Source organism: Balaenoptera ricei, chromosome 9 (assembly GCF_028023285.1).
Source record: "Balaenoptera ricei isolate mBalRic1 chromosome 9, mBalRic1.hap2, whole genome shotgun sequence".
Lineage (NCBI taxonomy): Eukaryota > Metazoa > Chordata > Mammalia > Artiodactyla > Balaenopteridae > Balaenoptera > Balaenoptera ricei.
This window is the reverse complement of record NC_082647.1, coordinates 65284138-65300032: the sequence shown is the minus strand read 5'-3', so window position 1 is coordinate 65300032 and position 15895 is coordinate 65284138. Positions and strand designations below refer to the sequence as shown.

Sequence of the window (15895 nt, the reverse complement as noted above, 5' to 3'; positions counted from 1 at the left end):
TTGAAATCATATAGAGAGCAAGAAGAGAAAGAAATAGCAATTGGAAAGAAACTAACCTGCCCTGTGATTCTGCCTAGTAAGGCCCATATTCCTTGTCCTTCACTTCGAAGTTTTCCATTCAGGTTTTGTAGTTCTTCTAAAGATTCACACAGCTACAATGTAAATAATTCAAATTAGTAAACCATTAAAATACACAGTAAAATATGTGAAAATGTAAATAATTTATTAATAAATGTCCAAAAAATCTGTATTTATAGTCCATATATTTTTAACACATTCAAATACAATACATTGAAAAATGAGGGTCTCCAATTATTTAAGCAGCACCAACAAAATGTAAGCATTTTGTTTTATGTTACCATTTTTACTAACGATAATAATGATGCCTACATTTATATATTCTATTATAGTTTACTATATAATTTCAGAAACATTCTGCTAATTAATCCTTATGAGTCTATCAAGATGCACTCCCACCATTTTCCCAATGAGAAAACTAAGGATCACCAGGTTTTCGTGACTTAGCCAAAATCATAAGACAAGCAAGAATCCTTAGGTCTTTTGAATTGAATCCCAGTACTCTTTTCAATACAGTGTGGCTGATTATTGGAAATTTACTTCCTACAAATTTTTTTATCACTTAAAATATTATTTATCAATAAGTCAATCTTGGTTTTATATGCTCGTGTTACTTATTACCTAACATTTAGTCACAACTTGCTTTTATATATTTCTTTTTGATCTTCCTCATCTTTAGAATGAAGGGGTAGAAGGGAAATTTAAATTAGGAGTTCTTTTTTTTTTAATCAAAAGTAACAAACAATTCAAGAAAAAAACAGTAATTTCAAAATAGGTTTTAAAGTTTTCTACAACTTAGAAAGAGAAGTTCCACAATACAGTGGTTAGGAATAAGGAATGGAGTCAGACTGCTGGGCCTCAAACTCCAACTCTGTGTCTTGACTACCTGTGTGAGCCTGCGCAAATTACTTCCTCTGTTTAGGACTCAGTTTACTCTCAAAATGGGAGCAGTAATCCTAAGCTATATTATAAAGCTGAAATGAGAATTAAATGAGTTAATACAAGTAAAAGTGCTCAAAATTGTGCCTGGCACATAGAAAGTACTCAGTAAGTGTTAGTGATGGTAATGAAAATAATGAGGGGTCGGAATTGTAGGCAAGTTGTAAAAACTCCAGAGGAATTTCAAAATAAAACATAAATAAAAATGTTATAAAATCACAAAAGAAATCATCAATAAGATGTAATATATTATGTTGTTTGTTTTATAGCCAACTTACCTTATTATATTCCACATGAAGCTTTTCTTGTTCATTCTCTAATTTATCCTTTATATTCTTTTGTTCAGCCATATTTTCTTGAATTTGAATCATGCGCATATTTCTCTCTATTTAAATTAAATATCCAATTTTACTTTAGTAGAAAATAAAAGCTGATATACAAAATACACAAAGGAAGAAGCTAGCCATAGGGATGATCACATGGATAAATCTACATTATTCAAAACACTTTTAACTCTATTCACAAATTAACTTAGCATTTTACAACAACCCACAACTTATTAGGAAAATAAACATGCGTTTACTTGATATATGTAACATTGCTAGTAAATTTCTAAAAATTGACAGCATATCAAAATCTCCATCGGCAAATTGTCATCAATGAAAACGTGCATGCATCAGTGTCTATACTGACCAAAATAATAATTCACAAAATCAGCAGTGAGAGCAGGTTGCTTATGTTTTCTCCTTCCATCCACACTAGAACTAGTATCTGAATTGTCCACTGGGAAGATATCTGTACTGATCCCCATTAGTTCTGCTTTCCGCATAAGTTTACGAATGGCCGAAGCACTGCTAGTGAGTGGTCTGGGCAATTTTTCCCTTGGAACCCAGGCCTGGGGTCTGGTGGATCGAGCTAGTTCTGCTTTGGCACGATATTGCTGAAGCCGGGCATTGATCCTTGCCTATAAAAGAAATGTATACAAATTTTAAAAGATATTAAAATGGAACATACTCCTTATGATTTTTACTTCCACATTTAGAAAAAGTAAAGATAACCAGAATTTCACATATCAAGGCAAATTATATCTATCCACAGTCCTTAAGGTATACTGTATAATTCTTGGGTTATAATAAACCAGGTCTACCCCTAGTAACAACTGTCCTAGTCTATGATCAGAATTGTCAAAAACTAACATGATTAAGCTGAAGTTTCTCTTCTCAACTAGCCTTGCACTAGTCTCCATAAATGTACTTAATTTACATAAAAATACATTTTATATGATGGGCAAACTAATCAAATTCTTCGCATAAAAGAACATTAGAACAGACTGAAAAAAGATGTGGTCAACATATTGCACTGATAGAATAATTTCCTCTAAGCCACATTCTTTAATGTACTGGAAGCATGCTTTACAAATGACTGCTTTGTTGACTAGGTGACAAGTAATATATTCAACCACAAACTACACTCACCATTTACCTTAATGACAATCCACTTCCTAGGTAACTAACCAGATTTCACAATTATACTTCACATGTCATTGGCAAACACACATGAGATCTGAAATTTATAACCTTGATTTTTTTTTTTTGTTTTGGCCATGCTGCGTGGCTTGTGGGATCTTAGTTCCCAGACCAGGGATCAAACCCGGGCCCTCAGCGGTGAGAACGCAGAGTTCTAACCACTGGACCGCCAGGGAATTCCCTGAAATCTATAACCTTGAAAGAAAAAAACATGAGTTTTGGCATGAATACCATCCATACCTGTGCTTCTGGTGATAGCTGCTTCTCTCTCTCTTGTAAAGACATTTTACAATAGGATTGTAGAGCCAAGTAATTTTTTCTCTTCCACTTTCTGTCTAACCTATCTGCATGTTGCTTACAATAAGCAAAAAATGGATCTGCTATATCCTATATCAAAAAACAGGGGGGAAAAAGTAAACATTTTTACTTCAAAGGGTCATAAAAAAACAACGATAATAGATAATATTTCCTTTTTGAAGAATATCCTACAGTGTTGGTTATTCCTAAAATAAATTACAGAAGTAATTTTTACACATAATGGTAAAAATTGTTGCTTTAGAAACTTAATCCTATATATCAAGTTCAAATTAGCAATTTTTTTCTTTAAAGGGCCTTGTGGATTTAAAAATACTGAAATCAAATCTTAGGTATTACCATTTAGTTATATTTGTTACCTAAACAAATAATCGCTGTTTAAAACAAATAAGATTTCAATAATCTTAGGTAGAAACCATCATTAAATATTAAAGTTATGCATACATAGATTAATATTATAAAACAACAGTATATCTAGAAAATACAGGACTAGCCAACACAGATAAGTAGGGCACTTCTAATTGACTAGAAATGCACATGCAGATTCTACCTGGGACAAAAATGGATTAAGAAGGCCAGGCCTTGTCAATAAAACACTTTAGATAGTCCCTTTAACTCTTCATGAAACCCTAAAACCTCAGATGGAAACACAGCTCGCTCACAGTCATATTTTATGGTGCTACCTTAATGGGTACATTTTTTTATTGATAAATAGTAGGGTACCAAAAATAAAAGAAATCTACTATCAAAAATAGAAATAAATTGTAAATATGTAGCCAGAAAAAGTAATGTGCAATGTGATTGCCAGCAAAGTAACAGGCAGTTCATTCTTTAGGTCTGTCCCAAAGAGAAAAATAAAGATAAGCTATCCATATAGGTTTTTATCTAAGTTATGTTAAAGGGTCTCTTAGTAAGGTGGGGTTTTACAGCCCAAAGATAAATGATGACACTAAGAAAAGAAGAAACAAATGAGAAAGTACAAAAAGAGAAATCATCGTAATAATAAAACTAAAGTGTCCTTGACATTAAAAAAAAAGCATATGATCAAATTCTGTAGTGTGATATCCAAAGATGTCACAATATAGCACTGTGAACACTGTGATCACAGAATTTGGAAATATAAAAACCTGGAGATAAATCCTGGCTCCACCATTTACTGATTTTTGTGGCTCCAAACAAGTTGCTAAACATCTCTGGGTCTCTGTTAACTCACTAGTAAAACAGATTTAATAACAACTACTTCATATAGGTACACAATACAAAAACATGGGCAGGAGATTGCATTAAAATGCACGCACACACACACAGTTGCTTTCTCACAACATACTCTACATCCTGGTCACAGAATAGGCTAATGGAAATAAAGAACACATTGAACCGCAGTCAAAATGATCTGGAGAACTATTATACTGTTTTAAAGTAGTAGGTAAGGTTGAAATTGACTTATCAGAGATAGGATTCATGCTTGCATAGATGAGTTAAGCATTAGGACCTAGACTGTGACTTGCTAAAAAGACCAGTCATCTCTGGTCAAAAAGATATCTGAAAGGGACTAGGTAGCCCAAGTAATTCTTTTTGTTGTTTTCATTATTTGGGATTGGGGGACAATAAACCCTAAGTCTAAGGCTAGAATGACCAAGGGATTAACCTTGTTTAGACAGTGGAACAGATGTACCAAGCAAATATTAACTGTGACAGAAACCAGTCTTCTAATATCTATCCTCCCCTTCTTCTCCTTAGTACTAGAATCTTCTGAGTTTCTACTGGGTACTTGACGACCTTGATAGAAAATCTCTGCTCCAGACTCTCAGCATCTGGATATGGCCATGTGATAAGTTCCAGCCAATGAGGTTTGTGAAATTTCCTAACCATACCCTTGAAAGGAAACTGCCTACTCTTAACCTTTTCTTCCTTCCTTCCAATGGGGTGGAACCCAGTCAAGGTGTGATAAACCATCTCTGACCATGTAAGAAAGTGCAACAGACTAAGAGAAGATGAAGCAACAAGTAAGAAGGCACCTGGGGGCTTCCTTGGTGGCGCAGTGGTTGAGAATCTGCCTGCCAATGCAGGGGGACACGGGTTCGGGCCCTGGTCTGGGAAGATCCCACATGCCACGGAGCAACTAGGCCCGTGAGCCACAACTACTGAGCCTGCACGTCTGGAGCCTGTGCTCCGCAACAAGAGAGGCCGCGACAGTGAGAGGCCCGTGCACCGCGATGAAGAGTGGCCCCTGCTCGCCGCAACTAGAGAAAGCCCTCGCACAGAAACGAAGACCCAACACAGCCAAAAATAAATAAATAAATAAATAAATAAATAAATAAATAAATAAATAAATAAAAACTTTAAAAAAAAAAAAAGAAGGCACCTGGTCCCTGGAACCAAACTCCCCCAATATCAAATCAGTCTGGAATGTAGAAAGAATTCAACTTCTTCTTTGTTTAAGTCACTGGCTATTTGGTTTTGTTAAACCATTCAAAATAGTGTCCTAATTAATGCATTGGTTGACCTGGAATATCCCTTCAACTTGCCTAGAGAAACTTTCAAGATCCTACTCCCAATGGAAAACAGAAAGGGAAAAATATTTTTCTGAATATCTACCATGTACCAGGCACAGGTGCCTTTTTTCATACTATCTCATTTATCCTTTAACACTACCACATGAGGTGGGTTCTATTATTTTAATATCAATTTTATGGATAGAAAACTGAAAACAAGAGAGGTTAAGTTGCTGACCCAAGATCCATTGCTAGTAAGTTAAGATCTGTCTTTTTTAACCACTACCTGTCATCAGATTTACTTAAGGACATTTCCAAACAGAAATGACAAAAGCCCAACTCTGGAGATTGTGATTCAGTAGGTCTAAGGCAAAGAGTTTTAAACGTGAATGCCTTGAGAAAAAGTACCAGTAAACGTAAACGTGCAAAGGGGCCTAAAAGACGCTGGAAAATTATAAGACAAAAGTAATGATGGGGGTGAGGGGGTGGGGGGATGCGGGGTAAATGGTGGGGACTAGGAGCAATGTGACAAAGTGGAATGCCCCTCAACTCAAGGTTGTCTTTTTATAGCACTATTCTTATCAAAAAAATGTATCTACAGGTCTAATTTAGGCTGTGGACCTCTGGATTGCATGATTTGTTCTAGAATCTTAAAAAATATATATTTTTTAAACAAAGCTCCCTGAGTAATACTGATACAGCAGATCAAAGGAATATAAACTGAAAGAAACTACTGGGAGTCTTGTACACTGAGAACCAACTGGCACTTGTAAAAACAATATAATTTTAAGAAAGTAGGGATGCTTTATTGGTACCTTAATAAAACTGAAGTGTTTACTGAAATACTATAATGAGTTAGGAGCATATCATATTTACCTTCTCAATTACAACACCATCAGTGTTCTTATCCACCCCACCTCAGCCATTTAATTCCCATGACTGGACCTAGATTCTGTACTCTTTCCATAATTCAATGCCTAAAATATCATTCTCTGAGCATCATCTTTTATCTTTCCTGATCACTCCCTCTAAGACTCAAACAAGTTTTTAACACCTTTCAGGTCTCCAATGTACAGACTTTCTGTCTTCTGACTGTCCGAGAGCCCATGCACATGATTGCCCTCTTTACCTGATTATTTCATGGTCCATCAATTAATTACTTCTTTGCATGGCGCATCGATTTGCTTGTTCCTCTCTTCCTCAACGAGCTTCGCTTGGCAAAACCTACGGCACAGGTAAATCCAACTCTTCCCCTATTTTGTACCTGTACCTGAGCAGCTGAACACATTCTCAAATTAATTTGTATTCCATTTTTGTAGATAATTATTGAATAGCTTTATCTCACTCTCAAACCTTCAATATCTCCTCCCTATTCCTAACTTGCAGATGATGACCTTGTTTGTTTATCTCACTGGAGAGGGTTTCGAAGAGAGGAGAAAAGCAACAAAACAAAAACTTCCACAACCTCTTATCACCACATACCTCAACCTATCTGCATGTCTACACATATCCTCTGACTAATCTCCTGTTACTATGAATAAATTGCCCAATGTTCCTCTCTAAGTTTAACCTTCAGTTGCAGTTATATCCCACCCCGTCTTCCCTCCAGCAATTCTATCTCTCTCACACATTTTTTCTCTCCACTGGCATGCTAAACATACTGTAATATCCTTTAAAAATACTTAAAAGACCTTCCTTGGGCTCCCATTTGTTGTTCCACTTCTAAGCTCCTCTTAAAAGGAAAAATCTAAAGGCCTGTCCATATTAGCTATCTTCAATTCTATTCCATTCCTAAGTTTTCATTGACTACTCCCAACCACTCCAATAGCTCCTGTCAAGTGCAAAATGACCTTCATTTTGCCAATTCCAATTGTCATTTCTCAATCTTAATCTTACTCCTTTGACACAATTTGGTCACTCCCTCTTTGAAACACTTCTTTGAAATACCTCTCTTAGTTCTTTTTTTTTACCTCACTGATCACTCCTCCTCAGTCTCCTTGGTAGATTCCTCCTTATTTTCCCAAATTTGAATGCTGTTGAATGCTGAGGTAGCCCTATGACAGTCATCAGACCTCTTCCCATCTCCTTCTACTCTTATAACCTAGATACTTTCATCTAGTCATCTCACCATAAATATTATCTATACCCTGACAGCTCCCAAATTTATATCTTTAGCCTTGACTGCTTCCCTAAACTTCAGACTCTGATGGCCAACAACCTACCTGATATCTCCACTTACATGTCTAATAGGCATTTTGAACTCAACATGTCCAAAACTGTCCTCAGTTTCCTTTTCTCCTGCAACAGATCTGCTCTTCCTTCAGTCTTTTCCATCTCAGTAAACCACAACTCCGTTCTACTAGAAGCTCAGGCCAAAAAGAAGTCACCCTTTTTACCCTCTCTTTCTGTTACATTCCACACTCCTTCAGCAAATACCTAGAAAATTTGTCATTTCTCATTACCTCCATCCTAAAACCTGTTACAGTAAAAGTTCTAACTGGCCTCCCTGCTTTCACCCTTGCCTCCCTACAGCCTGTACTCAATACAGTTATCAGGGCAGTCCTTTTAAACATCAGTTGGTTCATATATACTCTATGCAACTCTTATGGCCTTCCATCTCACTCAGAGTGTAAATCCAAAGTCATTCCCATATTTTTCCAGGCCCTACATGAAGTAGCTCCCTGCTACCTCTATGACCTCCTCCTCTCCTCTTACCAAACCCCAGCCCCTAACTCTGTACCAGCCACACCAGTCTTCTTCTTGGTCCTCAAACCAAGCATGTTCCTACCTCAGAGCCTCTGTATTTCTGTTCTCCCTGCCTGTAATGCTCTCCTCTCAAATAAACATATGCTCCCTACAATTTTCCTTACATATTTCCATAAAGTGTCACCTTATTAGAGAGCCCTTCTCTGATCTCCCCATATAAAACAGCATTGCCCTACCTCCCTTACTCCCTAAATACTTTATCCTGCTTTATATTTCTCCACAATACTTATCACAGTATTTTTTTGGCTAACTTTTTCACTCTCTGTCAGAGGAGAACCCACCTGCCACTAAAATGTAAGCTACCTTAAGAGCACAGTTTGTTTTGTTCACTGTTATCTCTACAGGGTCTATAGCAGCAGTCCCCAACCTTTTTGGCACCAGGGGCCGGTTTCATGGAAGACAATTTTTCCACAGACCGGGGGTGGGGTGGGGTGGGGTGGGGTGAGGGGTGTGATGGTTCAGGCAGTAACACAAGCGATGGGGAGCAGCGGATGAAGCTTCACTCGCTCGCTGTTCACCTCCTGCTGCGCGGCCCAGTTCCTAACAGGCCATGGACCAGTAGTGGTCTGCGGCCTGGGGGTTGGGGACCCCTGGTCCATAGCACCGCCTAATACACAGTAGATCAATATATCTGTTGAACAAATATACTGAATGAATGACAGTAAAAACATTAATTTGTAATCCTTAGATAGTTCAAAGGTAAGAGACAGATAGGTCAAGAAGGTCCAGCTGAAGTTTCTGATTCTTCCAGGGAAACTTCTTTCTGTATTTACACCACTTCTTGTCCATACTAGGCACCTGTGACATCTTTTATTGCCATCTTGTAAGACTGTTGAACATTTTATTGTGTTTACTATCTATCCCCACCTAGGTTGATACTGTGACTTAAAGCTATTTTTATGCTCCCTGACAAACTCCTCCACCCCATACCTAGAGTTTAGTGTCTTGCACATATGCACATGCCCTCAATCATGATTGACTGATTTCACAGAGTACTATGAAGCTTTGTTTGATTATAAATCTCACTGTTTGCTATACAAAGTTTAGGTCACCCGTTAACACAACTTAACTGAGTTTCGGAACGTGAATTCAACAAGGACTTACTCCTTACAGTCATGTTCCACAAATACTTGCTGAGTTATAATTCTGTCAGCCCTCAGCCGCAGTGCCTCTGCAGACATTATATGATTAACTTGTTTAACATACAGCTGTAATTTATTTTTTAAAGAGTCTTGTACTCAAATCTGAAACTCCCAGATGATGAAGACCAAAGAATAAAAACAATAAATCTGAGCAAGATTTCTTAATTTCTTATTCTAGTGCTTGAAATTTCTAAGACTTTTTACAGATGAAAATTTTAAATGCAAATTCAATGCCCAAATGCCTAGTGTCTAGATACCAAAAGAGAAAAATTAATTTGACAATGTACATATTTTGTCCTTTATATATTTCTGAACCATAAACAAAACTATGTCTATAGCTGTTTAGTATTTCTTCCTATAAAAACTGAAAGTAACCAACTTAGCTTTATTGATATCTTGTATTTGGGTTCTATCTAAGAATCTGTATTCAACTTGATCTCATTTTTGAAGGTATATTTTTCCCATTTGGCATTTATCACTTTTTCATTTTCCACTTTTATGACTTAAGTATTTTATCAATTCTTAAAACACTCATACACATTGTATGCAAAATGTGGCTGTCTAAAACCAAGGTGAACTAAATTTACATTAAGTCTTTTTATGTATTTAAATTATATTTATTTAAAAATATATAGCAGTTTCTTTATCCATCATTAAAATATTATCTTTACCTTTTATATAAAAAATTAATACTAATCTAGTTAACAGAAAAATAAGGCTTTGTACAGGAAAGCAAAATTATCCTTTGGCATCAGATTCCACAAAAGCATTAAAAGGTATTAACTATTTATGTTAAGCTGGTTAAAATCTGACATATTTCTTTCTAGCACGAAAATATATATAATTTAATGATTATATAACACTTTAAAGTATCCAATTCTACTCTTCATTTTTTAACCATATCTGTTAAAACACAGAGAGTAAACCTATGTTAATTTATTCTGCAGCTAAAGCTCAACTTATCCAATATCAGTTTATCTAGGAAAACCCTAATACTCTGCTCTGCACATATTTAAGAATTACCCATCTGCATTTATTATTATATTTTATATTTCCTTACACTTAGTTGGACCATTCTAAATTCACTATTTTCAACTGTGGTTTATAATACAGATAAAAATATGGTCTTATGGTATATATTCAATTTAGACACTGATACAAAACTCATAAAGTTAATTCAAAAATAATGATATAAACTCTTTATTAAAAACAAGACTGGTGTGTTTTTATCCTATATGTTATTTATCATTTATATTATTCAAAAAGGATTTGAGATGGCTTATTAAAATATGCAAAATATAAGATAATTTTAATTAAGTTTTAATTATTAATTTTAAAAACTAAGTAAGGACTGTAGAGTGTGTGTGTATGTGTGTGTGTGGAAGGTGAGAGTGAATAATGGAATGAGGTGAAAAAAGAGGTAGGAAAAAATAAGATGAAGCCCAGACATACAGAGTATTCCTCAAAGCTCTGTGTAAGATTATAGAACTAACTTGGGGCTGTGATGATAAAAGATAAAGCCAGTACTATTCAGTCTATGGAATTATTTTTTCAATGTAGAATGTTTTCTTTCCTTGACTAACAGATGCTAAAGCCATACTAATGTTTGGAGTTTAGACAGGTGATCTCTTTTGGCATAAAATGTACCATAAATCAAAAATAACAATAATCTTGACTAAACAATGTTCTGATTTATTAAACTGAATTCCCTAAAAAACACAAAGTAATTGAGCCAGTATTAACTTGACCCCCCGCTCTGACTGGGGTAAAAAGCCAATGAGAAAAAAAAAGCCTTAGAAAGGAAGGACTACTGAGAAGCCAGTTCCACTGTGATGAGGGAGGCTAGAAGGAGAGGGTACGACATTAAAAGGCAAAGACCAGGAAACAGATCAGACCCAGAGAAAAGAAGGCCCAGAATATTAGAATTCTTCTACTCTGAAGCAAAGAAGGGAAAAACGGGAAAGGTGACATTTTTACTTGTGTTTTTTTTTTTTAATTCAAAACACCTGATTCTTCTTTTCCTTCTTTTAATAGCTGATATAAAGACTTCTTCATTTGGTCTAGGTATGAGCTACAGTGAATGGAAATAAACTGCCAACTTCTTAGGCTAGTTGTAGCAAACTGTTAGTTGCTGACCACACCCCCAGTCATTCCCTTCCAACATATTCCTTTTTTGTAAAATCCATTTTCTTTGACAGAAACTAAAAATGTCAGGTTTCACCTTCCCAACTTATCTCATTGCTAACGATGGCCATAATGACTGTTTCAGTACATGAGATGATGGGAAAATCTACTGGAGTGAACGTATGAGAAAATTTTTCATTCCTAATAATAAGAGAACCCTTTCCCTTCTCTTTGACTTTGAATTCCATAATGAAAGAACACAGTACTAAGAGCTATTCCAGCAATGTTGAGACCATGAGACAACAAGGTTAGGAACTAAAAAGAAAAACGTGTTGATGCTGGTGGGATAGAAGGATAAAATAAGACTTCATCATTGAGCTGCTGAAACAACCCCAGAACTACTTATGTTTATGCCTCCTGTCGTATGAGATAGTTAATAACTACTTAGGCTACTGCAGTTAAGTATTCTATTACTTGCTGCCAAAAGCCTAGGTAAGATACAACATCAAGAAGATGAACAACCACAGCATTTATCTTAAAGGCCACATGCACATTGGTATAGACTCCAAATGTGGTTCTGAAACTTCCAGAAAATAAAAGAAGTTATTAATACAATCAGTTACATAATTCACAATATCACAAACCAATTAGTAAGCAAACACACTGCTATACCTACTATTGAGAACTGAGAGAAAGAATACTGTGCTGAGAAATAGGTTCACTAACATTCCCAGTTAATACAAAAGAAAAAAATCAGTAAGGCTTTCAACAACAACAAAAATGTAAAAAGCACACATCAGCAAAAGGAATAATAGTAAGAATCAAAATAATTTTGCCCAGGTATGTAAGCATCTAATAATATGGCTTACATAGAATGTTTAGAGGAGTTGATATTCTGTATATATTCCAAATAAATCATATTTCTTACAGTCAAACTTCAGATAAAGGTTAAATAAGATTCTTAGAGAAGTACCAAAGTGAAAGAGATCTATTTGCTAACACACGCTTTAACAGGTAACTGAGCTGGGGCAGCAGTGAACATCAACTTATGCAAACCAAAGAGATAAAGAGACATGTGTATGAATAAAGTTATTCCAATACCACAAGAAAATGTGCCAAGGAAATATTCTCAGTCCATACCCGTAGATAAATAGGAAATCAAAACAAGGAAAAATGGGAAATCAAATATGCAAGGCACTATACTTAAAATGATGGTTTGAAAACTAATTTTACCCTAGAATTCTTTTTTAAATAAAATCTTAAAAAAAAAAAAAAGACCTTAAATGCTAAACAGCTGACCAAATAAAAGCTGAATGACAGAGGGATCTTGTCCATCAACTTGTATTCTAAGCATTGAGGATACAGTGAAAAATAAAAAAGAACAAAAAATCCTTGTCCTCATGAATCTATGTCCTAATGAAAGTGACAGACAATAAACAAGATAAATAAGAACCATATATATTATCACACACCATGATCAAGTGGGACTTATTCCAAAGATGCAAGGATTTTTCAATATCTGCAAATCAATCAATGTGACACACCACATTAACAAATTGAAAAATAAAAACCATACGATCGGGACTTCCCTGGTGGCGCAGTGGTTAAGAATCTGCCTGCCAATGCAGGGGACACAGGTTCAAGCCCTGGTCTGGGAAGATCCCACATGCCGCGAAGCAACTAAGCCCGTGCGCCACAACTACTGAGCCTGTGGTCTAGAGCCCACGAGCCACAACTGCTGAGCCTGCGTGCTACAACTACTGAAGCCCACGTGCTTAGAGACCGTGCTCCGCAACAAAGGAAGCCAGCGCAATGAGAAGCCTGTGCACCGCAACCAATGAAGAGTAGCCCCCGCTCACTGCAACTAGAGAAAGCCCAGGCGCAGCAACAAAGACCCAACGCAGCCAAAAATAAATAACAAATAAATAAATTTATTTTTAAAAACCCATATGATCATCTAAATAGATGAAGAAAAGGCTTTTGACAAAATTCAACATCTATTTATGATAAAAACTCCTCAGAAAGTGGGCATAGAAGGAACGTACCTCAACATAATAAAGGCCACATATGACAAATCCACAGCTAACATCATACTCAATGGTGAAAAGCTGAAAGCATTTCCTCTGAGATCAGGAACAAGATAAGGATGTCCACTCTTAGAACTTTTATTCAACATGGTTTTGGAAGTCCTAGCCATGGCAATCACAGAAGAAAAAGAAATAAAGGGAATCCAAATTGGAAAAGAAGAAGTAAAACTGTCACTGTTTGCAGATGACATGATGTTATACATAGAAAATCCAAAAGACACTACCAGAAAACTACTAGAACTGTATTAGATAGTGGTTAGGTATTTTTAAAAGGGAAGAATAAAGCAGGAAAGGGGAATAGAAAGTGTCATGGCAGGGAGAGGGTTGTAACTTTAGACCAGTGAGTAGTAGACATGGAATGAGGACCCGAAAAAAGTGAGGGAATGAGCCATGTGAGGGAAGAGCAGCCCATGCAGAGAAACAAGTACGAGGCCCAGAGTAGGAGCTCACCTGGCCATTCATTAAAGGAGCAGCAAGTAGGCCAATGAGGCTGAATGAGGGGAAATGATGAAGTCAGAGAGGTAATGTGAAGCCAGATCACACAGAATCTTATAAATCAGCAGAGAAACTGGCCTCTAGTCTGAATCAGACAGAAAGCCACTGAAGGGTTTTGAGCAAAGGAGTGACCAGATCTGACTTAGATTTTAATGGGATAATACTAGCTGCTATTGAAAATGTCCTCTATTCTCTGGAAAAGGATTGGCAAACTATGACCTGAAAGTCACATCTGGTGCTGCCTGTTTTTGGAAATACAGTTTTATTTGAACACAGCCATGTTCATTTGTTTATGTATTGTCTATGGCTGTTTTCATAATCAATGGCAAAGTTAAATAGTTACACACAAGCCATAGGCCCACAAAGCCTAACATATTTACATCTGGCTCTTTGTAGTAAAAAATTACCACCCTCTGTTCTAGCAAGGCAAGGGTAGAAAGAGTTAGGAGTTGTTATATTAATCCAGGTGACAAAAGATGACACACTAGGATAGCAGCAATGAATTTGGTAAGAAGAATTTGGACATATACTAGATATACTTTGAAGACAGGATATGCTAATGGATTAGACGTGGAGTGAGAGAGAACGTGATCTGAGTAACTCTCGTAGAGTTCATCCAGAATAATTTTTAAAATAATGCCTAACACAGCCACATAAAGGTATCACTGAAGATCTGATATAAAATGTCTAACTTTAAGTAACATAACTTCTTGATGAATTCATTTAAAAAGTTTTTGATCCACCATGAGCCATTCCTATCCATCCTGGTTCTTCTAGCAATATTAAGGCATCAGTTCAACAGCTAAAGATCTAATTTGAGCCTTTGAAATTTAATCCATGAATGATTGCAATGCATTATCAAAGGCTGTGGGAAAAAAATCGATAAATTATCTTACATTGTTTCAAAGAGAATTTTCTACATGGTAACAAATTATAATAATGTTCACAGTACCAAAATCATACTTTATCATACTACCATACTACCATATGGTTTAAATGAAATATAAGTAATCTTAAGTCTAACTATACGATGTGAACCATAATAATGTAAGTTTCAGTCATAACTGAGCCTGTGCTATAGTTCAGTTTTAATAATAATAAGATATGTTGTAACATAACATGGTTAAATATTCTAAATAACCTAGAATTTTCACAAAGTGGATCAAAAAGAATAGAAACTTCAAATGCATTCTCACCAGTAAGATAAAGTACTATGTCAGAAGGCTATAAAAAAACATGAAAATACGCTAAGGTGTATGATGTCATTGGATGAAACTGAGGTACTTATTCTCTTTTTCAACCTTTCTTTTACTGCCTATATAAAACAGCCATTAAGAAGTAAGAAATCCAACTTTATAAACCAGTCTTTAAAAAATAAAAAAAAAAATGCTTTCTAGAATGTCATAAAACTGAAACGGAAGACAAGGTGTACCCACAAAGAGTAGGTCTGTTTTAGTTTAAAATTTGTTTCTTAATCAAATATACATTACATAAATCTTAATCTACAGAAGTACAACCATGAGAAGTAGACAAGAACTTCATTTTAACAGAATGCTTACTGTCAAGAGCAAACCTCATTGATAGTGATTCATGCAAAGTCTTGGGTTTTAAAACACTGTTCAGAAATCTTTACGATTTTCCAATTCTATAAACTGTTTATAAGAGGAAACCATAAACATATGTAAATATGCTTTAAATCATTTCCCCAAAAAGAGTTCATTTAACAAGACAGCAAATGGGAAGAAAAGTCATTATTCCAGAATCCAGAATTCCTACCTAATCAATCAAGGGAGGGAGCAAGTTAAGGAAAAAGCCTCAGGCCTACTTTCCACATCCAGATTTATTTAACTTTCCCTGTATATTTCTCCAGATTAGCCCACAGATACAGACATAGAGACCACAGACTGCAAACTATTTATTTAGTGCAA

The 15895-nt window shown here is 35.8% G+C and overlaps 1 protein-coding gene across 6 annotated transcripts in view; it reads right to left on the bottom strand.

The window, feature by feature from the left end:
• Positions 1 to 15895, bottom strand: part of PHF14 (PHD finger protein 14) — a 201520-nt gene that overhangs the window by 143909 nt on the left and 41716 nt on the right. For all 6 annotated transcript variants that reach the window (XR_009505068.1, XM_059933933.1, XM_059933934.1 and 3 more), the window contains exons 8-11: positions 2784 to 2930; positions 1711 to 1981; positions 1296 to 1402; positions 57 to 152 (exon numbers count right to left, since the gene is read on the bottom strand). Coding sequence is in view for 5 of the 6 variants with exons in the window: in XM_059933933.1 (XP_059789916.1) it covers positions 57 to 152; positions 1296 to 1402; positions 1711 to 1981; positions 2784 to 2930 (621 nt within the window). In the remaining variant the exon portion in view is untranslated. The remainder of the gene's footprint in view (positions 1 to 56; positions 153 to 1295; positions 1403 to 1710; positions 1982 to 2783; positions 2931 to 15895) is intronic.